The sequence below is a fragment of the Ambystoma mexicanum genome, chromosome 5q (genome assembly GCF_040938575.1).
Source record: "Ambystoma mexicanum isolate Mex_15411 chromosome 5q, UKY_AmexF1_1, whole genome shotgun sequence".
NCBI lineage: Eukaryota > Metazoa > Chordata > Amphibia > Caudata > Ambystomatidae > Ambystoma > Ambystoma mexicanum.
This window is the reverse complement of record NC_090933.1, coordinates 941,509,964-941,532,731: the sequence shown is the minus strand read 5'-3', so window position 1 is coordinate 941,532,731 and position 22,768 is coordinate 941,509,964. Positions and strand designations below refer to the sequence as shown.

General features: G+C 47.5%; 1 protein-coding gene across 9 annotated transcripts in view; it reads left to right on the top strand.

Annotated features, from left to right (window-relative positions):
* UBR5 (ubiquitin protein ligase E3 component n-recognin 5) overlaps window positions 1-22,768 on the top strand; it is a 2,447,509-nt gene that overhangs the window by 850,709 nt on the left and 1,574,032 nt on the right. For all 9 annotated transcript variants that reach the window (XM_069621460.1, XM_069621458.1, XM_069621459.1 and 6 more), the window contains one exon: window positions 7,570-7,693. In XM_069621460.1, the coding sequence (XP_069477561.1) occupies window positions 7,570-7,693 (124 nt within the window). The remainder of the gene's footprint in view (window positions 1-7,569; window positions 7,694-22,768) is intronic.

Genomic DNA, 22,768 nt, shown 5'->3' with positions numbered 1-22,768 from the left:
ATGCTTCCAAGATTACCAGCTCTCATCCAGTGCAACAACATGACTGTCAAGATTCCTGTTAATGTGCAGAGCGAGGTTCCTGGGAGAGTCCTGTTGGGGAATGACTTAAAAACTCTTGGGATTGTATCAAGCACCCCCAGGCCTCCCAGCAAACGGAAACAGGAACAGACAAGGAGGTCTAGAGAGAGTACCTTAACTTACTCTCCAAAAGATATTACAGAAAAACACCCAGCCCACAGGAACTACTAAATGCTATTTCTAAGAAGAAAGAGGCAAAGGGAAAACCCAAAGAAAAAGCAAGAGAGCACTCCTGTGCTTCAAACAAGGACCTCCCTGAGAGGACTGTCTAAAGTCACACCGGTGACTGCTCCACCAGCTGAGGCTGAGTGTGAGGAACAAACAGGAAAGGTTGAAGATTCAGAGCTGGAAGAAGACCCTTCCCCCTGTTTGAGTGCTGGATCCGGAAGACCACCAAGAGCTGCAGTCTTTACTGGCAGAATGTGGCCCCTGTAGTTCAGACTTCAGCAGAGGTCAAAGAGTATCCTACTCTTCACCAACAGACAGCTTCCCAGCTGGACGTGCAAGAGCCAGGGAAGCACAGGCTGTACTGGGAAGATGTCCTCTTCTACAGTGAACCAACTGAGTTATCCCAGAGGACTACAGAAGACTTGTAGTGTCTCTAGAGATGAGACAACAGTTCCTACAGTTATTGCACGAGATTCCTTTGGATGGTCACTTGAGTTTCAAGAAGACCAAGGAAAGGCTCTCTGTGTTTCTACTGACCTAAGTTGGGGTCTGATGTAGATCTATTCTGTAGGAGCTGTCACACTTGTCAGACATCTGGCAAGAGTGGAGCAAGAATGTGGCACCCTTGGTGCCTCTCCCAGTGGTGGGAGTCCCTTTTGAGAGGGTAGGAATCAACATTGTTGGTCCCTTTACACCCTCAAACCTCTTCATGCAATCAAATTATATTGGTTGTAATTGACGATGCTACTAGTTATCCTGAAGCCATACCTATGAGGACCGTTATAGCTCAGGCTGTTTCGAAGGCCCTACTTGGTATTTTTACCAGGGTAGGTTTTCCTAAGGAAGTCATCTCTGACAGGGGATCCAAATGTATGTCCTACTACATGCAGGCCATGTGGAAAAACTGTGGAGTGACTTACAAGTTCTCAACTGCCTACCATCCCCAGATAAATGGATTGGTAGAGAGGTTTAATAGAACTATGAAGAGCATGTTGGGTGCTTTAGAAGAATCCCTTAGAAGAAAGTGGGACCTTCTGCTACCATGCCTTCTATTTGCTTATAGAGAAGTCCCTCAGGAGGGAGTTGGATTTAGTCCCTTTGAGCTTCTCTATGGTCATCCAGTTAGAGGTCCATTGTCCCTAATTAAGGAGGTGCTGGAGAGTGCTCCTTCCCCCAAGCCAGTGAGAGTCACTGACTATGTGCTAGGTCTCCGAAGGAGAATGACACATGATGAGAGAAGCTTCTGATAACTTGAAAGCAGGTCAGGCTCTGGTGAAGCATTGGAGTGACCAGAAGGCCAACATGGTTGAGTTTACTCAAGACCAGCAAGTTCTAGTACCTACAAGGCAGAGGGCCTTACAGGACAAATGGATTACAACCCTTCAAGGTTGTGGTAAAACTTGGAGAGGTCAATTATTTGGTCGACTTAGGCAATCCTATGGAGGCTGCCAAGGTCTTTCACACCAACCATCTTAATGACTAGGTTTCAAGACCAGAAGTAGGAGCTTTGCTTCTAGCTTCAGCTCAGGAGGAGGAAAGTGAACCTCTACCTGATCTCCTCAGGGGACAACCTTTAGATGAGAAGATGGGAGTTATTCTCTCTTCTAATCTGACACTGGAACAACAGGAGGAGGGCAAGTTTGTTAAATCGGTTTGCCTCCCTGTTTTCACTATCACCAGGATGACCCCTTGGGCCCAGCATGATAGTCTCACTGATAACCATTAACTGTCAAGAGCAGAGGTTACAGGATGTCAGACCATGTAAAAACCCACGTAAAGGAGGAGGTCAACAAGATGCTTGATCTCGGGGTAATAGAGCCATCTACAAGTCCATGGTCTAGTCTAGTTGTACTAGTGCCAAAGGCAGGATCCAAAGAATTGGGATTCTGTGTGGACTATAGAGCTCTGAATGCAGTCACAAAGACTGATGCCCATCCTTTACCTAGGACAGATGAACTGGTGGACAAACCTGGTTCAGCCAAGTACATTTGACTCAAGTACATTTGACTTAACGTCAGGCTATTGGCAAATAGCCCTGACAGACTATGCCAAAGAGAAAACTGCTTTTTCGACCCCAGCAGGCCTCTACCAGTTTAAAGCAATGCCTTTTGGACTAAAGAATGCACCTGCAACATTCCAAAGGATGGTTAATCATGTTCTGAATGGGATGGAGGACTTGCCTTATCAATACTATTGTATTGATAAGGCAAATTGAATTACAATGAGTATATCACCAAGATACATCGCTTGGAGTGAAGTACACAAGATCTACATAGTACATATCCTACTGTCAATGTACATCAAGACCGGGGTCATAACAAATGAACAGGTATAACACAAAATGCAGGTGCAAGTGAACACAGTTAAGATAAAACAGTGAGTATTTTGCAGCACTGTGACTCAGTCAAGGTCTGCACCATTGTTTTGGCCCTTCTGGGGTTTGTGTTTTTTTTTCTACCGACCCGTTCATGTGTCTAACGACAATAGAAACCCATGTAGCAGTCAATGCTACCCTTTTCTATCGAAATGACTGGTGGCAGTGGTTTTCCAACAAACTACCACGATTTTTCCCAACCGCGAACACCAGTAGCTAAAAGTCGCGGGAGCCATATTTTTCAAGATAGCATCTGAGCGCCCTTTGTTTAGACAGGTCCCGGTCTTCTTTTTTCGCCATTTCTTTTTGGAAAGGTCCTTCTAGAGTTTGTCTCTGTGCGCCAAACTAGGTTTGGTCCCTTTGTTTCTACGCCCTTGGCAGGCTTCAGGACTGAAGACCGCCTCTGGCGCCCGAGTGTCTGGGGTGGGCAAGAGGTGAGGGTGGTGCCCGAAAATCCCTGTGCTTAGTCTCCTGCTGGGTGAGTGGCAGCTAGTCTGGGATGAATGGGAGAGAACTGTTTAAAAGGAGTCTCTTGGCTTGGAAGGCATTCTCAACCACTGGAACGAAAGATCTGAAGACGAGCTGAAAGAGGACGGTGTTAGGCAGAATTGCATACAGTAACCACTGGGATCACCACATACAATTAGGACTACAGGTGTAAGCAAAACCAACTTTTGGTATAAATCTGTACTACAGTGTTTGGTAGCGAGCTGAGCAGCCAGGCTTATTTTAAGAGGGAATGTGAGCAGTAAAACGATGTTACACAGAGGTCTTGCAACCACAATGGTTCAAGAAGACACTTACACTCAAGGTTTCTTGGTAAAACACTTATTAATTTATTACACATTCATTTAGAAAACATTCACCAGAAGGAGGCAACTTAATATCATACACAAATATACTTCAATACCAAACCAATACGTTTCTGAGTAAATTAGGCTTCTGAAATGGGAGCAAAATGGCATTTCAGTTACTTTAAATGGGAGTAAAAAGGCACAAGTTAATAAAATAGACCACAAATACTTTATTAGGCAGTGCAAATAGCTTCAGTTCACTAGAGGACTCTATCCAGTTCAATAGGCCTACGCCAAAGTCAAAGGGGGGGGGGGGGAGTGTTTTGGATAGGAAAGAGCAGTTCTTGTAGTAAACGGTAAAGTCTTTGCAAAAGTTCTCAGAAGTAGTTTGTGCGAAAAACAATCATATGTTGGGTCACAAGCTGATTAGGCCTGCAAGTTGGGAAGGTTTCATGAACTTTCACCGCAAGAGTCAAGTTCTCTGTCGGGCTGGCACACTACCTTGATATAAAGAAAAGATGCAGCTGAAGATGTTGGTTCCTGGCAGTTCCTGCAGATCTCGCTGCTCCTGAGCCTCAGTCGTGGGTACACGAGGGAGGACGTCAGTGGGGACTCTTGCACTGCACGGGGACAGGTCAAACAAGCTGGCAAAATGGAAGAGCTTCGGTTCGAGTAGCTGTTGTCAAGCACACAAACTGGTGTCCTTCCCCCTGGTTAATCCTAACCAGCTCCGAGTATGGTATCCAGGTGGCTTACGAGTTGATGGGTCCCATCAACTCAAAGGAAGAAGTCGTCTTCGAAGGGGCTTCTTTGTCGAGATGAACTTGGCAATTCGACCTGCAGCAGGTTTTTACTGGGTAAACCAACGGTCCAGGAGTTGCAGCAGATGTCCTGTTTCAGCATGCCTTCAGTTCTTTCGTTCCCGTGGTCGCTTTCCAGGGCAAGAGACTTGCCTTTTAAACAGTTTTCTCCCTTTCAGTCCGGCCTAGCTGTAACTCACCCAGCAGGGTGGCTGTCCTTGCCGGATAGTCAGCCAGCCAATCACGCCAGAGTGCATTTGGGTCTCCTAGGAGACTAAGCACAGGAAGTTTCGGGCACCTCCCTCACTTCCTGCCCACCCCAGACACTCAGATGCCAGAGGTGGTCTTCAGTCCTGAAGCCCGCCAAAGGCATAGAAACAGAGGGACTAAACCCGGTTTGTCGCGCAGAGTTCAACACTAGAAGGACCTTTCCAAAAAGAAATGGCAAAAAAAGATGATGATCGGGACCTGTTTAAAAAAAAGGGCCTTAAGGCGCCATCTTGAAAAAAATGGCTCCCACGATTTTTAGCTACCGGTGTTCGCGGTCAGGAAAAATCATGGTAGTTTATTGTAAAATCACTGCCACCAGCCATTTCGATAATAAAGGGTAACATTTGACTGCTACATGAATTTCGGACACTCTATAGGAAGATAGTGTGTGCTGCGTCTAGGAATTTAAAAGACTAGTAAAGCCAATTTAACTTTACATCCTCTGGGAAACAGTAGTTCATCCCAGTAAAGGTATTTAAACCTTTTGGAAGTCTAAAAGACATCCCTGTGTCACTGCACTGAGGGTGCTGTGTAACGCACATGAAAAGATGATGCCTATGGAGTTGTCTAAAACTCCATAATCAAAGAACACAAGAGTAAAACGCACATCAAAATACATGAAAGGGTGGGAAAAAAGGCTCACACCCTTTCCAGGTAAAAAAAAGTCCTCAAAATCCAGCGAAGTTGCTGGGTATCTCTAAGGTGAAAGGAATTAGCACATTTATGAGAATTCTCCCTAACAGACGGCTGCTGCAACTCCTGCACTGCACGGGGACTGGTCACAAAGCTGGCAAACTGGCAAATCTTCGAATCCGGTAGCGGTCTTAAAGCACACATACTGGTGTCCTTCTCCCTGGCTATTCGGGTTTCTTACAGCACTCTGAGGAAAATACAACCAGCTCCGAGAATGGTGTCCAGGTGGCTTACGAGTTGATTGGTCCCACCAACTCAAAGGGAGAAGTCGTCCTTGAAGGGGATCTCTGTCGAGATGAACTTGGCGATTCAGACCTGCAGCAGGGCTTCACCAGGCAAACCAACAGTCTAGGAGGCATCTCTTCCAATTTCTTCTTCGGATTCTTCTTCGGATTCCTTCGTCCAGTGGTCGACTCTGCCTTCCAAGCCAAAAAGCCTAGCCTTTTATGCAGGTTTCTCCCATTCATTCCCGCTTAGCTGTCGATCACAGAGCAGGGTCGCTGTCCTGCCGGACAGCTAGCCGGCCAATCACCTTCGGGTGCATTCCTGTAATCAAGGGGATTAAGCACAGGGAGTTTCGGGCACCTCCCTCACTTCCTGCCCCTGCCAGACATACTGGAGCCAGAGCGGGGGCTTCACTATTGAATCCTGCCAAAGACAAATTAATAAAGGGACCAAACCTGGTTTGGCACGCTGAGTAAATCTCAAGCAGGACCTTTCCAGCAAGAAGTGGCAAAAAATGAAGACCAGGCCATTTTGACGAAATGGGCACCCATGGGTGCTTTACTGTGGCTGCGAACGCACACAATAATGCACACAATGATGCACACAATGGTAGTCAAAGGTAAACCGCTGCCACCAGCCATTATCTGTAGAAAGGATAACATAAAAATCTTACATGAGAAGTTAGACAAAGGGGATACTAAGAACCTCTCCAGCACCCTGTGGTAAGATAGTGTGTGCTGGGTCTAGAAAGTTAGAAAATGCAAGTATAGTCAATTTCACTTTACTGCTCTTGGAAACAGTAGTTTATCCAAGAGAAGGTATTTACAGCTTTGGGAAATCTAAGACTTCCCTGTGCCACTGCACTGAAGGTGCTGTGTGTCACAATGTAAAAGATGATGCCTATGGAGGTTGTCAGACGCCAAAAATAAGAGTGTCTAAATCACAATAAAAATACATGAGAGAGTGCGAAAAAGGACTGTCTCTCTCCAGGTTAGAAATTAAAAGTCCTGAAGTTCAGCAAAAGAGCTGGGGGTCTCTAAGGTAGAAGTGAATTAACACATTTCTGAGAATTCTCCCCCAACACCTTTTTTGAAGTGTATTCTCAAGTATTCCAAGGTGTTCTACTGTAAACGTGTAAAGTATTTAAAGTTATTGTGGTGCATATATAATTTTATATAAATTGTAAGTGTTTCTTTGGCGTGCATGTGTAACTAAGGTTCAGTATACTTACCTACAGCTCACATCTTCCTCTTCAGATGTTCTGACTGCTCTGCCACTCTACCAAGGTCATGAGTTAGTACTAACTGATACTAAGCCTTGGAGATCTACAAATCACTGGGATAGCTTACTAAAGTCTTACTACCAGTAGGACTTTTGTAAAACTCCCCTAACATTTAGGTATTGCTCTTGTGATTTGGTTCCCATCATTTATTGCATCTAACTTGCTTTCCTGCTTTGCTTGATTAGGTTATCTGATCTTTATTAAGTGAACCTTTTGTGATAGTATATGTTTGTATTAGTGTTATGTGATAGTATTACCTGTTACATTCAGTTTCCAGTGTGTTCATGAGGCCTAAAGTAAATAACTATTATAACTGACTGTCTACATAGAATTAGTGTGTGCCATACTGTGCAGACTCGGTGAGGACCCATGACCCCACTCCTGAGAGTAAGCCTTGACCGCTCTCCACACTACCTTCACTTGGTTGTAGCTAACCAGAGCTCCCTTTTCATCATAACTAGGATGGCCTCCTAAATTCTTAGTTTTCCTTGTGTGTTGTGTGGAAGATGTACTTTAGTGTCACTCCTATTCCCACCAAAGAGTGGATCCAGACTGCTCTGTTTGCTGCCATTGTGAGAATCACAATTATGTTAAGTGAAACCCTGGCAAACACCGCTCGTTGTACTTCTCTAGTGCTCACCAGAGTATTTGTAGAAAATACCCCTAACTCATTCCTCGATCATTTTAAGACTGTAAACTGTGATGTTGTGTATGGTCTTTAAAGGATCACCACTATTACAATGATGTACATTTGTGCTAAGACCTCAATCATAGTTGCAATATTATCAGGTTATAGGTTTTGATATGTTAAGTGCTCACCATTTTCCCTTTTTTGTTACTATTTTAAATTGCCATTTTACTGGTTTTGATTGAATTTAATTTCAGGTCCGTCTTCAGAACCTTCCATAGTAGAAACAAAGGACCGGAAGGCAAATGCTCACTTCATACTGAAGTTATTATGTGATAGTGCTGTCTTGCAACCCTATCTCAGAGATTTGTTCTCAGCCAAGTAAGTGTTTAAAAATAAAATGTGTTCATTCAACTCACTCATTAGCATAATTTGTAAATGTCATTTCATAGCAAATGATCTAATTAAAAATCTCTTTGCTGTCAACTTTTTACAGATAACTGAAGACTAGGTCTGAAGTAATTTTAGATTGCAATTGTTATAACTTATTCAAATAATTCAAATCTATAGGTTGTCAAGCCCACAAATAGGCAATGTTAATATGTGCAAACATTTCCGAAAAATATAAATTTATAACTGAGAAAAGAATTAAAACCAACGAGCAAGGCAGTCTTACATGTGTCATGCACAACCTTTGGCCCAGTTGCGGGGAAAATAAGAGCAACTCTTTTTTTAAAATGTTTTATTTTTTATTAAACTTGACTTAATTGAGTTCCAATTTTTACAAGACAGCTTCTGATGGAATTTAAACGTAAAACAGGTCCTTCTTTCCTTTCCTGAAATCTTAAAATCGCTGGAGGTTGTTGACCAGGGTTGTGTTTAGTCCATTACCCCCTAACTTTACTTCCTTCATCTTCATTTATCAGTATGCTCTTTATGCCGTTGGTGTTATTGTGTTGTCCGCCAATTTTAACGGCTTATTCTTTGTTGTGTTTTCCCCTTTCGTAATCCTATATTTTGGAAGAATGACGCCACTGCTATCAGGTTTGTTTTTTCCCTGCTCATCAAACGGGTCCATCAATCTTCATAAATTTGAAGCCCGCAGAATAAGTGGCCCAAATAGATGGTCCTTGATTTATCAAGGCCTACACAGGACAGCAGTAGGTGTCTGAGGGTTTCAGTTTGATCTGGTGTTCCACAGTATCTACAATTTTTTTAAATACAGTCCTCTAATTGCCAAAATCTCGTTTGTCGGCAAGAGATTGAAATGGGTCCTCAAAGTGCTTCGGAGGGCTCTATTAGGACATTTTTCCATGTATCCTAAAAGCTGATTCGATCTTTTTGTGTTTGTTGGAAGATTGGACATTAATCTGCTCAACGATGCTATTTCTAGTGTCTTGATCCAATCATATTCGTTTTTTTTTCTCAACTTTTGTCGGATTTTGCCACAGTTCTTCCTCCGAACTACCAGTCTTTTCAAGAATACCTTTGATTCTGGATGACCGGGTCTTCAAGGTGGAGTTTTTGCTGGTGGAAAGTTCTTTATGGATGAGCGCTGTGGGAAGGGGCCTTATAGTGACATCAGGCTTAGTTCCCGTCGTATAGAAGCCATTGGAGTGGAGGCTGTTAGACACAAGACTCGCTGTCAAAAATAGCCTTCAAATCTCAACCAAATCTTGGGAGGAATATCAGGCATTGCTTCCACACCATAGATCAGTGAGGGCAGAACATTTGCCTTGTAGAAATGTAATGTTGAATGATGGAAAAGTGACAATTTCTTGTCTACTGCTTTTGTTGGTCTTCTCTTCTTTTCAAACAGAACTGCTTGCTTTTCAACTGAGCTGCCATTCAAAGTTACACCAAGGTATTTGAATTCCTTTACTCTTTCAATCTCCACTCCATTTAAGTACCATTGCAGCTTTTCAGATCTCTTGATGGATTTTTCAAGGACCATGGCATTTAGTTTTAACCTTATCAATCTCCAGGTTGTTTTGTTTTATGGAGTCCCGTAAGTTGTTTAATTGTCGCTGGAGTCTGACTACTATCTGATCCAATAAGATCATGTTGTCTGCATATTGGAGGCAGGTTATCTTCTTGCCTCCTAGTGTCGGTGGAAAAGATCTGATTTTATGTTCCGATTACTGAAAATCGCCCACGTACGAGTGAAACAAAGCTGGGGCGAGTGGACATTGCTGCTTTAGTCCTCTTGATGTTAAGATTTCCACAGGAGCCGGGCGCTGTTCATTCGTACTCTCATCGAGGTGTTGGTGTGGAGGGCTTGTATCGACTCAAATCCAGTTTGGGCCTTCCCATGCTTCCTGTTTTCTCCAGTGAGATTCTCGATTGACCTGGTCGAAAGATTGGACCAGGTCAATAAAGGCAATAAACACTCTAGGGCTTCCGTCCATGATCTTACCCTTTAAGGAGCTTAATACCAAGATGTTAGAAGTTGTTCCCATTTCCTTTACGAAGACCGTCTAGAACGGATCTGCACAAACAGCCGATTTGACCCATGACTGAAAACCGTCTAATATCAGTGATCTGAACACTTTACCGATAACATCTAGCAAAGCGATCAGACGATAGTTCCTTGGGCTTTCTTTTGGCCCCTTCTTGTATATCAGAGCTACCGTTAATTTTCCATGCTTTCCGAATTGATTTTTTTCAGTAAATGCCCTTTTGAAGATCATGTGAATAAGAGTCGCATTCCTTAGGATGTTCTTTAAGGTCAAAGTTGGTAATTCGATCGGGGCCGGATGCTCTCAAGGTATTTAGTTAATAATTTTCCCCAGTATTGTTTCCTCATCATATGTAATAGACCAGGGAGATGCTGACTCGGTCCCCGCAATGCAGTTTTCCCCTCTTGGGTTTTGAGAATCAGTCCACCCATGCTTCCTCGCCTACATTATTTTATAGGGAATCGTTGGTTACGATGGCTATAGATTTTATTAGGGACCTGAACTCCCTTGATTCCAAGCTAACCCCCCGCCCCACAATATACCGCTCGTAGCATGTTCTAGGAATCGGTTTGGTACATTTTCCGTCTGATTTACTAGGCAGTTTTTGTATGCCTTTGTCATAAGCTTTGCTTTTTCTATGTTTTCTATAGAGCATGACTTGGCAGCTAGACGTTTTTCTTGTCTCAAATCACTTCTTGTGACCAGGAGTGTGTCGTATTTGGGGACCATTTGTCTTGTGTTCTTTTTGGAGTTTTCTTTTTAGATGGTGAGGAATAAGGAGTTGGTAATCCACCACTGCTCCATCTATATCCTAGACTCCTTTCTTTGTTCTCCAAATATCTTTTGGTTAAGCTACCAATTATGTTTGCCGTTAGTCTTAGACGCATGCCACTATTGCATCTCTCCACTTGGGCTATCATTTTGGGTCTCAATTAGCTCAGTGTCTTCCATACTGTAGACGGCAGATTTTGATCGCTTTTTTGGTGCTTATTATTTTGAAGTTAATAAGAGGCAAGAATTATCTAGATGCAAATATGTAGTCTATTGTTGCACTTTGCCCATCTCGCTCCCATGTCGGGACATGCGACTTGTCTCGATCTAATGGCAAGTTTAGATTATATAGATTTCTTGAGCAATGTTCCCTCTAATTATTTTTCTCTCAAGTGCAGAACTGGCCTTTCGTGCGCACTTTATTTTCCATGTGCTCGACTGACTCACTTGGGAAGCCATTTTGTGAGCATGCGTAGTTGGTCAGCTACCATCTCCGGAGAGAGCTTGGAAAAGAACTGCCACTTCCAAACCACTGCAATTCTTTACTAATCTGCACAAAAGGTGCATGTTACATTACTTTTTCCAAACACACAGATTAAAAAAAATATTCTGTTTATTTTATTTATATAGCGCGCCTGACCCAGAGGTATCTGGGTGCTTAGGGTGAAGATAGTGGTTACAAGATAGTCATATATACAGATAGTAAATACAAGTAATATACAGTTTATACATGCATATTGCAGGTGATAGATTCAACGTAACAAAGGGATAGTATGACGTGTTGTCAGGTGTAAGGACAAGTGTTCGGCGTGAGGTAAGTATTGTTCCTCTTTGTTCAGTAACCATATGATGACGTGACCTCTGAATTTTTGGAACGTTCATCTAGTTTTAATGTCCTGTGGAAGTGTATTCCATAGTTGGGCGGCTAGAACCGGGAAGCTGGTTCTGCCAGCTCTTTTTCAATTGTACCTAGGTACCACCAGGCAGAAGGTGTTAGTGGATCTTGTGATTCTGGTTGTCTGTTTCAGGGTAAATGTATCCGTGAGATATGGTGGTGCTTGGTGGTTCAGAGCTTTGTAGGGGAGGCAGATGGTTTTTAGGTCCATTTCTTCTTGAATCGAGAGCCATTTGCAGAACTTTCTACGTGCCGATATGTGCTCTCTTCTCGGTATATTTAATGCAGCTCTGAGTGCATTATTTTGCATTACCTGTAGTTTGTGGATTATAGATTTGTTAGCTCCTAAGTAAAGGACATTGCAGTAGTTCAATTTGGACTGAATAAGTGCTCTGGCCAGGATGAGGCCGCTATTGGAGGACAGTAGAAGCCTCCAGGCCCTGATCAACTTGCCTGTGTAGGCGGTGGCAGAAGCAGTCATGTTGATTTGTTTGGTTAGATTGGTATTGGCATCGAGGTAGAACCCAAGAATTTTTCCATTTTTGGCTATAGGAATGTTATTCCCATCAATGATGATGCTACTGTAGTTGGGATTCAATTTTGACAGGTTGTTTGGTGAGCCCACTAGGAGTAGCTCAGTCTTATCATTCAGGCAGAGGCCATGTGTGGCCATCTATGCCTGAATGATAGTGTATACTTCGTTAATCCGACAAACATCTTTGTCATATGTGCCTGATGATAATGTTAGTATCTGGGTGTCGTCTGCATAGTTTGTGTAGGTGACACCCAGACGGTCCAATTTATGAAATGGGGGCTTTGTAAAGATGTTGTACAAAGTGGGTGATGAGCAAGAGCCTTGTGGCACACCGCAGGTGATGGGCATCGGGTCGGCCGCATCTGTAGGCGAGAAGACACGCATGGTTCTGTTTGCGAGGAATGGTTGAATCCCTGTGACAGCAGAGTTGGAGAAATGTGCTGCTGATTAAAGGTGGTCACATAAGATTTTGTGGTCAACCAGATCAAAGGCTGCCGATAAGTCTAAAAGTAGTAGGATGGCAACTCTACCTTTTTCTTTTCTTTTGTCGGTCTGGCTTTTAAGATGAACAAGGGCAGTTTCCGTTACATGTTGTGGCCTAAAGCCAGATTGACGAGTTTCAAGAAGTTGGTTTGTCTCCAGATAGTCTTGAATTTGCAGGTATGTAACTCTAAGATTTTCAGTAAAAAAGGGACTGTAGTAATTGGTCTATACTTAGTAGGAATAGACCGATCTAAGGTTTGTTAAGTAATGGGAGAACCCAAGATTGTTTCAGGTTGCTTGGGACTGAGTTACTGGCGAATGACTAAAGTTTATTAGTTTGGTAATAAAAGGAGATCTCTAGCTGCATATTTTATGATTTGAGCAGGACAACTTTTACAGTTAGATGGTTTCACTGATGATATGATTTTTTTGTACCTCAGGTATGGTTGACTTTGAAACCTGAGTTGATGTGTGCGGTCGATGGCAGAATAGGGATGGAAGGGTTGCAGGAGGTAAATTGGGTCTGTTTGTCAGCTATTTTAGACTGGAGCCCTGTGATTTTTTTTTTGGCGAGAGCATTTTGAATGCTGGTGCACCAAGGTTTCTCCAGCATGGGGTCTGGCATGGATTCACATGCTCATGAATATTCCCCGTCGTCCGGCTGGGAATCCTCGGTAAAGAAAAAAATCAGTATCAGTTTCGTTTCTGATCTGTCTTTCGTAGTAGTAACCAATCACTGATCTCTGCGTCATACTGACCACAGCCAATGACTGCCCTCTACCTAAGCCCCGCCTCTGGCAGCCATCTTCAGATTTTTACCGCACGTTCAAGTGTTGGGAGTCCTCGTGCTTAGCTCTCAAGCTTTTACTGTGTGTTTCGTGCTTTTTCAGGTGAATTTTCACATTTTTTTCGGTTAATCGAGCCTCAAGCGCCACCGTTTCTACTCCAGTTAACGGCTACCCGTTGTGGGATTTTCCTACGCCCCTCAAGGGTGAAGATTTCGTCGAATCAACTTCTTGGAGGTTTCCAGAAGATTTGCGGCCTACTTCGAGATGGCCCAGGATGCGAGTTCGTCGGCCGGACCCAAGCTGTTTCGCAGCTGCCCTGTATGCGGGCTGCAGAATGTGTTTAAGGAAGACGAACATTCGCAATGCCTCTACTGTCTTCATGGGGACAAGACTCATGTAGAGAAGGACTGCCAGTTCTGCAAGAACTTGTCGGAGCGGACCATGAGGGACCGTCGATCCTGTCTCGCCAGCTGATTGGAGAAGGGCTCGACGGATGAGAAGAAGAAGATAGGGTCCGAGCGGGCTTCTAAGTCCTGTGCGGGCGCCCCCCCGGCGACGGGGCCCAACACCAGGCCAAGCGATGTGAGTCCGCTGGCTCCGGGAGCGCCGAAAGGTCGGGCTCTTCGGTCGCCAGGTAGGGCGCACCTTCCCCGGCACCGTCAACCACGAGCCAGCGCTCCGGTTCGGGGAAGAGAAAGTCCGAGACCCCGGGTAAGCTTCGGGAGAAGCCCCGTCCGATCTCGTAAGAGGGGGAGCGAGGCGTCGCCCCTCCCCCAAAGGAGAAGGCCCGGGACGCACCTAAGGTGGTGAAGGCCCCTACCCAGCAGGCAAAGGTCTCTATCGAGGCGATCGCGGCGACTCTGGCCAAGCCGGCAGAGTCCCCGCCAGCGGAGACTGCCTCCGGGACTACAGTTTCCTTGCCGCCAAGGAGGGAATCCTCTTTTCAGCCCATCGTCGTGGCCGCCATGATGGAAGAAGCGAGGGGGGGCACGGTAGCCTCCTCGAGCTCGGAGTCAGCCTCAGAGGAGGAACTGACGAGGCCGTGAGGAACCTCGAAGTCCAATTTGAGAAGGTTCAATCCCGTAAGGAAGATCCTCGGGAGATAACCGAGGAAGATGACGATGGCGAGGAAGAGCAGCCTTCCCTTCCGGCGCGGCCGGAACCTAGGCCTCAGGATGGCTCGGCGGCCAGTTTGTCTGCGATCCAGTCCTTATGCTCTGAGATAAGGACGAGATTCCCACGGCCCAGGCCGGAGGACCCGCAACCTGGCCCGTTGGGAAGTCCTCAGAACAAAAGACGGAGGACCCAACCCTCTCCTCCGCTCGCCCCCGTAAGGCCTACAGTTCCCTCCTCATCCTCCCACAAGTCGGGAGATGACGGTGCGTTGGGCTCGACGACGGGTTCTGAGGGCGACGGCGGAACGGGTTTCCCGTCTCCCGGGCCTCGCCGCCCGACGAGATTGGCTCATTCCACGCCATGATCGCCAGGGCGTCCGAATTGCTCCAGCTCTGCCCGGAGGAGCAGAAAAAGGAAGGTTTCCTCTATCAGCTCCGGGAGGCCAAGAGGAAGACTGTCATCGCGGTGCCTCTAATCGATGACATCTGGGAGGAGGGCCTGTCGGTTCTCAAAAACCCCTCCACGGCACCAGCCAAACGGGACCGGTACGAGAAGAAGTACCGGGTCCCCGAAACCGCTCCCCTGTGCCTCAGGGCCCAGCCAACGCCAGACTCGGTCGTCTCGGCGGCGGCGAAGAAGAAAGCGGCGGGGTCAGGAGCCTCAACGTCTAATTCCCCGCCGGACGGCGAGGGAAAGAAGTTGGACGCCAGGGGGCGGCGGGTCATTTCATCGGCGGCGACGACGATGAAAGCGGCCAACGCCCTGGCGATCGTGGCCCGTTACAACAGGGAGCTCTGGTTTAAACTGGCCCCCATATTGGACTTCCTGCCGGACGACAAGAGGTCCGAGGCCCTGGAAATACTGCAAGAGGGCGAGGTGGCGTCGGACCACGCCATAACGGTGGCAACCGATATTGCCGATACCAGGTTCCGCCAGCTGGGCAACGGTGTTTGCCTACGACGACGGGGTTGGCTCCGGGCGATCGACTTCCGTCAGGGCGTCCAGACCAGGGTGTTGGACATGCCGTTCGACGGCAACAACTTGTTCAGGAAGGCGGTGGACGAATCCCTCCAAGCCATAAAAACGGACACGGAGACGGCCCGCGCCCTAGGAGCCCTTCAGCAACGACGGCCCTTTCGGAGCTCCGGAGGCAGACAGGGTGCCTCCAAGGGTCCAGCGGTGGCTCGTCCTACCGCCAGGCGGCACGCTCCTCATCTCAGGAGGCCAACGTGGTTCGCGGCAAGCGGGGAGCGCCTCGCTGCTGTCGGCAAAGTGGCCAGGGCGGCAAGGCCACCACCTCCAAGCAGGACTGAACCGGCCGTGGTCTTGGGCCCCCACCGAAGCACCCCGGTGGGAGGCCGGTTGACGAATTTCGTCGGCGTGTGGAAGTCCATCTCCACCGACCGTTGGGTGCTGGATACCCTGGCAAGAGGACACTATCGAATTCCTGAAGAAGTGCCCTCACGTTCCACATGTGGCCAGGAAGGAAAATCACGTCCCGCAACTGCTGTCGGAAGTACGGGCGATGCTCAGGAAAGGCACCTTCGAGCTTGTCCCGAAGAGGCTCCGGGGTGTACTCAAGGTACTTCCTCGTCAGGAAGAAGACGGGCTGCTGGCGCCCCATCGTGGAACTTCGTTGTTTGAACAAATACAACGGATCTCAAAAGTTCAGGATGGTCACCCTCCAGCACGTACTGGGACAGCTGGAGGAAGGCGACTTTCTATCGTCGTTGGACCTGGAGGATGCATACTTCCACGTTCCCATCCTCAAAAGTCACCGAAAGTTCCTCAGGTTTGTCGTCCAGGGACGCCACTACCAATTCAGAGCACTGCCGTTCGGATTGAAGTCGACCCCCAGGGTCTTTACCAAGTGCCTAGCACCAGTGGCGGCGCGGCTGCTCCTGCAGGGGATTCACGTCTACCCCTACCTGGACGACTGGCTCATCCGCTCAAGGACGAGGGAACTCGCCGTCGAACACACTGCGAGGACCGTCCAGCTACTCACAGACCTGGGATTCGCCATAAACTACGCAAAGTCCCACCTGGTGCCGTCGCAGGGGACCCTTTTTCTGGGAGCGAAGCTCGATACAGTGAGGCGCCTGACGGCCCCGTCGGAAGAACGGACAAAGACCATTCTAGGCAAAGTGCAGTACCTGCTAGCCACGGACGTGGCCAGGGTGAGGTCCATCAAGTCCCTCCTGGGGATGATGTCCTCTTGCATCTACCTGGTGCGCCTCTGCAGACTACGGATGCGCCCTCTTCAAGAATTTCTCGACGCCCGTTGGATGCAGGTGTCGGGCACCTTGGAAGACAGGGTCCCCCTCAACGAGGTGTTCCGGCGGGCGATTCAGTGGTGGGGCGTCGAGCGCACCTCACGGCGGGCAAGGACTTTCAGACGCCGGCGTACCAGGAGACGGTGACGACCAACGCCTCCCTAGAAGGTTGGGGCGTCCACACCGGAGATCTCCACGCAAGAGGCCTCTGGCTCCCGGAGGAGAGGCCCCTGCACATCAACGTCCTGGAACTCCGAGCCGTGTTCTGGGCTCTCAAATCGTTCCTCCCGTCGCTCAAGGGCAAGGTGGTGCGGATCGTCACGGACAACACCGACAATGTTTTACATACGGAAGCAGGGAGGCACCAGATCCCCAGCCCTATCCAAGGAGGCACAGGATCTGTGGCACTGGGCGGTCGCCCAGGGGATGTTCCTGGTTCCCTTCCATCTGGCAGGAGAAAGCAACACCATCGCCGACTCGCTCAGCAGGGAGCTGTGCGTGTGTCACGAGTGGGAACTGTGCCAGGATCAGGTGGATCAACTCTTCCGACGATGGGGCAAACCCCAAATCGACCTGTTCGCAACAGCGACGAACTCGAAGTGCAAGAGGTTCGCCAGCAGGTTTCCCCAGCCGAGAAGCATGGGCGATGCGTTCTCGTTCCCCTGGGACGGCCTATACCTGTATGCGTTCCCTCCGTTGCCGTTGCTGCTTCGACTCATCAGCCAGCTCAAGAGGTCCCGGTGCAGGATGATCGTCGTCGCACCGGCGTGGCCGAGGCAGATCTGGTTCCCGGACCTTCTGGACTTGTCAACGGCCCCTCCCATCAAGCTGTCGGCGGACGCGGACCTTCTCTCCAGAGGAGGAGGCGCCATCTTCCACCACGACCTGGCGTCGCTGAACCTGCAGGCTTGGCTCCTGCAGCGCTAGAGTTTGGAGGCAACGATATACCGGCCGATTGCAGAGAGGTTCTTGCAAAGACCAGGGCGTCCTCGACTCTCAAATGCTACGGTCATAAGTGGAAGAGGTTCTCTATCTGGTGCCGAGCACAGAAGATCAACCCCCTATGGATTACGGCCCCTCAAGTGCTGCCGTACCTGCTATCGCTGGTAAAGGCTGGGCTAGCCCATGCCTCCATTAAGATTCATCTGGCGGCGATCTCCAGATATACCAGAACCACAGGACGGACGTCCCTGTGGTCCCATCGACTGGTAAAAGTTTATGAAAGGACTGTTCCGGTCGTTCCCGCCGGTGAAGGCCCCGGCCCCGGCGTGGGAACTTAACGTGGTGCTGACCAGGCTCATGGGGCCCCCATTCGAGCCGATGCACTCCGCACCGATGAAGTTTGTGTCGTGGAAGGCTGCATTCCTGGTGGCCATTACCTCTGCACGACGAGTGGGAGAGATCCAGGCCCTATCCTGCAAAGCACCGTACTTGACTTTCCATGCCTCGAGGGTGTTGCTTAGGACGCACCCATCCTTTATGCCCAAGGTGCCGTTGGACTTCCATATTAATGAGCCCTTGGTGTTACCTGTTTTCTACCAGTCTCCTTCGTCGCCGGCCGAGAGGACTTTGCACTCGCTGGATGTGGCTAGAGCGCTGAAGTTCTACGTGGACCGCACGAAGAGTTTCCGGAGGACATCACAGCTGTTCGTGAACTTTGGACCTGTGAATCAAGGGAAGGCTCTCTCGAAGTCTTCTATTTCCAGATGGCTTTCCGGCTGCATCATGCACTGCCACCGGTTGGCTAACCGACCGCTGCCAGGCTGTCCGAGAGCCCATTCGACCAGAGCGATCGCTGCTACTACGGCGTTCTTATCTGGTGTGCCCCTGCTGCACATCTGCAGGGCTGCTACGTGGACGTCGACGCACACCTTCACGAGATTCTACTGCGTCGATCGGGATTCCAGGGAGGAGTCCAGGGTCCGCCAAGCAGTGCTGCGCAACCTGTTCGCTTAAGGTGAGCCTGGTGAGGAGGTAAGAGATGCTTAATGTTGAGTTTTTTGTATTGCTTAAGGTTGAGCCTTTTGCCACCCCCCGTGGTTGTGCATGTGTGTACTGCTATTTATTCTTATATTCATGAGCATGTGAATCCATGCCAGACCCCATGCTGGAGAAGGAACAAGTTACTTACCTGTAACTGTTGTTCTCCAGCATGGGTCTGGCATGGATTCACATGCAAACCCTCCCGCCTACCCCTCTGCGGCTCTTCACTTGGTCATACTGCCTCTTCACGTGCTACCAAATCTGAAGATGGCTGCCAGAGGCGGGGCTTAGGTAGAGGGCAGTCATTGGCTGTGGTCAGTATAACGCAGAGATCAGTGATTGGTTACTACTACCAAAGACAGATCAGAAACGAAACTGATACTGATTTTTTTCTTTACCGAGGATTCCCAGCCTGACGACGGGGAATATTCATGAGCATGTGAATCCATGCCAGACCCATGCTGGAGAACAACAGTTACAGGTAAGTAACTTGTTCCTTATCCTTGGTGCAGGTGTCTGGAGGTGGATTGGGGTTTTCTAGTTCCTTTAGAATATTAAATAATTCTTTGGTGCTGGAGCTTGCCTAGTTTATTCTGAGGTTGAAAGTTTCTTTTTTAGTGCAGATAATCTCGCTTTTGTAAGTGGCTGTGATGTTGCTTAGGGTAACTGTTTTCTGTAGAAGGGGTCAATTTCCAAAGTGTCAAGTTTTCTTTTTTTCTGAGCGTAGTGTTCTAAGTTCAGGCGTGAACCATGAGTTCAGATGTGCTCTAGGTTTGCCTTTGCGCTATTTTAATGGGGCAATGGTGTCTATGGCTTTGGTCATGGAATCGTTGTTGACCAATAGATTCAGGTCATATGTGGCAGGTATAGCATTGAGTATTGGGACTACCAGAGGTATTATGGCCTCGGCTGTAATGTTTCGTTAGTTCCTGGTCGGACAAGGTGGCGCAGTGGCAGGCTTTTTTGGCTCAGTTGTTGACATTGGTTTCTAGGGACAAGAGATGGTGATCAGTCCGTACAAGTGGTGTGGAGTCCTTTAGGGTAATATTACAATTGAGGTCCACTACCCAATCAAGAGTCCTACATTTCTCATGAGCATGTAGGGTGCTTATTTGTATGCATCCTTGTTCTGATAATGTATTGGCTAAGGATGTAGCTGGAAGGTTGTTGGGGTCATTGTAGCCTAGGTTGAAGTCACCTAGGATAATATTTTGTGCCATAGGTTTAGTGTTCTCAGCTACTAATGACGTAATGTATTCAAAGGATGCGGGTGGACCTGGAGGCCTACATATGTGGTGGATATTAGTGGTGTTTTTCGGTGATGTTTGGTACTTGACTGAAAGGAGTTCACAGGATGTCAGAGTAGAGGAGGTGGCTAATCTCATGTCAAGGGTAGATTTAAAGATGATGGCTGTTCCTCCCCCTTGGGCGTTGGGTCTATCAGTTCTGAGGATGGAGTAGTTGTCAGGGACAGCTAAGGTTAGAGATGGTCCAGCTGCGTCATGTAACCATGTTTGTCATGGCAAGAAAGTCAAGGTTGTTCAAAATGTCGGCTATTTCAGTTGCGTGGGCATCAAGGGACCGGACATTTAGTAGTGCTCCTTTTTATGTGGTGTTTATGATTAGTCTTCTTGAAGTAGCTGGGGTTATTGACAGTGGGCTTCTTTGTCATATTGGTAGGGAATTGTTGCGTATGTGTTTGGAATTATTGGGGACTGTGTGCAGTTTGCTATTAGTCAGTGTTGGGTTTGGCAAGTGGGCAGTTATTCCTGGAAAGTCTAGTACCTATTCTGATATTCCGTTCTGTTATGTTGGGGTTGGTAGGAGGTATTCCTGCTTGCAGTTTAAATGCAGTGGGTGCGAGTATGGGTATGTCATGTTTATGGTTAGGTGTAGTTACATTAGCATGACATATTGTGCGAGATCTTAGGCGGTAACACCTGGTCTTACCTAGGATGGGATAAGAGGTTTCCAGGTTTAGAATGGGTCTGGACAGGTTTTGTTATATGTGGCAAGGTGCATGTTTTATTCTCATGAGTGCAGTCAGTAGGACTGGCAATGTGAGGAAGGTATGTGTCTGGTGGCACTGTGGGCAGCAAAGGTGTGGGGCAAGTGATGGGTGATGACGGGGCAGGCAGGTTTAGACAGGCCATTTGTGTAGGCTATGTAATGGTTGCCAAGACATGGCATGCTGTCTAGTAAAACGCAAAAGGGAACATGATTAAGGAGAGCCAGATTGTCATAGTGAGTGGATGTGGCAATACTTGTATGGTGCCTTGTATAGTGATCTCAGATGTAATAGAGGTACTGCGCATATCGGAGCGTGGTGTGTGGTGAGGCTAGTAGTTGCTATAAGTAACTATGTTGTAGGGGCTAAGCACTTACTGGGCAAGTGGGCAAAGTACCTGCACAAAAATGAAGACCATTTGGAGATACTGTCACACAATGCTTGAGAGACATTTTATAGTGAAGAGCATTGCGTACACAGAATGTGTGGTAGATCATTGAGAACGTTATTCGTGTGCAATTGCAGAAGAATAAATATCACAGCTGTTATATGCATATTTAGCAATGTATACTTGCATACATTTATTTTATTTATTTGCATTCATAAAGTGCACAGAACTGCCCTGGGGCATTGTGGCGCTGTTACAGCAGTCTTGAACTTGAACATAGCAAGGTATAGAATACAGTAAAAGAGTAAAACAGTTATTTGCAGTAGGACATTGAGAATACAGGGTTATGCTTGCTGTGGTTACAGTGCAGGCATAACTGTGCCGGTGGATAGACTTTAGTGGAATAGAAGAGTTTTTTGGTTTTTGCAGAAGGTGGGGTATGATTTTTCATTCCATAGTGAAGTGGGTAGGGAGTTCCAGTTTTTAGGTGCGAGGTGTTGGAAGCTGGATCCTCCCGCCCTGGATCTTTGAAACGTGGGCACATGGATCATGTTGGTGAGGTGAGCGCTAGTGGGTCTGATGGAAGCTTTAGGTGTGATTCTTTCGGCGAGATACGGTGGGGCATCCCGTGAGAGGCATCTATGTGTGATGGCCATGGCTTTAAAGAGTACACATTCCTTTACCGGTAACCAGTGAGCATCTTTCCTTGCTTGAGAGATGTGTTCCCTTTTGGGAATGATCAGCGCTGCTCGGAGCGTGTTTTGCGTGATTTGGAGTTTTTTAAAGTTTTGAGTGGAGGTGCCTAGGAAAAGGGCATTACAGTAGTCCAGTTTGGTACCTATAGTGGCTCTGGCGATGGACAGGCAGTTTTTGGTGGAGAGAAAAGGCTTGACAGCATTTATTACCTTGGTGGTGAACGCTGAGGAGGAAGCTATGGCGTTGACCTGGCGGGACATAGTGAGGCATCTAGGTGAACACCTAGGGTTTTAACAGTCTTGGAGACTGTGATGGTGGAGTTGTCGATATTGAAGGATTTGTATTGAGGGGGGGGGGGGAGTTTGTTGAGAATTTCACTAGTCCCTACTACAAGGATTTTCGTTTTGTCCCCGTTTAAGCAGAGGCCGTTGGTTTGGATGGCTGTGTAGATTTTAGTTAGTGCTGTCGCATCTTCTTCATAAGTCCCAGTTAGCGGGAGTAGTACCTGCGTATCGTCTGCGTAATTAGTGTACGCTATGTTACGACAATAGAGGTTGTTGAAGAGAGGGAGGGTAAATATATTGTAGAGAGTGGGGGTGGTGCAGGAGCCTTGGGGGACGCCGCAATGGATGATGGTAGGGGTAGCCGAGACAGTGTCTGAGAAGACTTTCATGAGTCTACCATTTAGAAATGAGTCCACCCATGCAATGGCTTCCGGGGAGAAGTGTGCTTCATTTTTTAAGTGCATGCCTAGGATATCATGGTTGACAAGATCAAAGAGGGCATATAGATCCAGTAGGAGGAGTGCCGGTTTGTCTTTATCTGTAGTGTCTGCAAGCTGATTTTTTAAGTTGAGTAGGGCTGACTCTCCCGTGACCAGGTCGGAAGCCTGACTGTGTTTTGCCTAAGATATAGTTGGTTTCAAGATATTTCTGGATTTGCGTGTAGGCAACTTTATCCAGGATCTTAAGCAGGAAAGGCACGGTGGTGATGGGCCTATAATTGGTAGCCACTTCTGGGTCTAGAGTAGGTTTTTTTGTTTTTTTTTTTTAGAAGCGGGC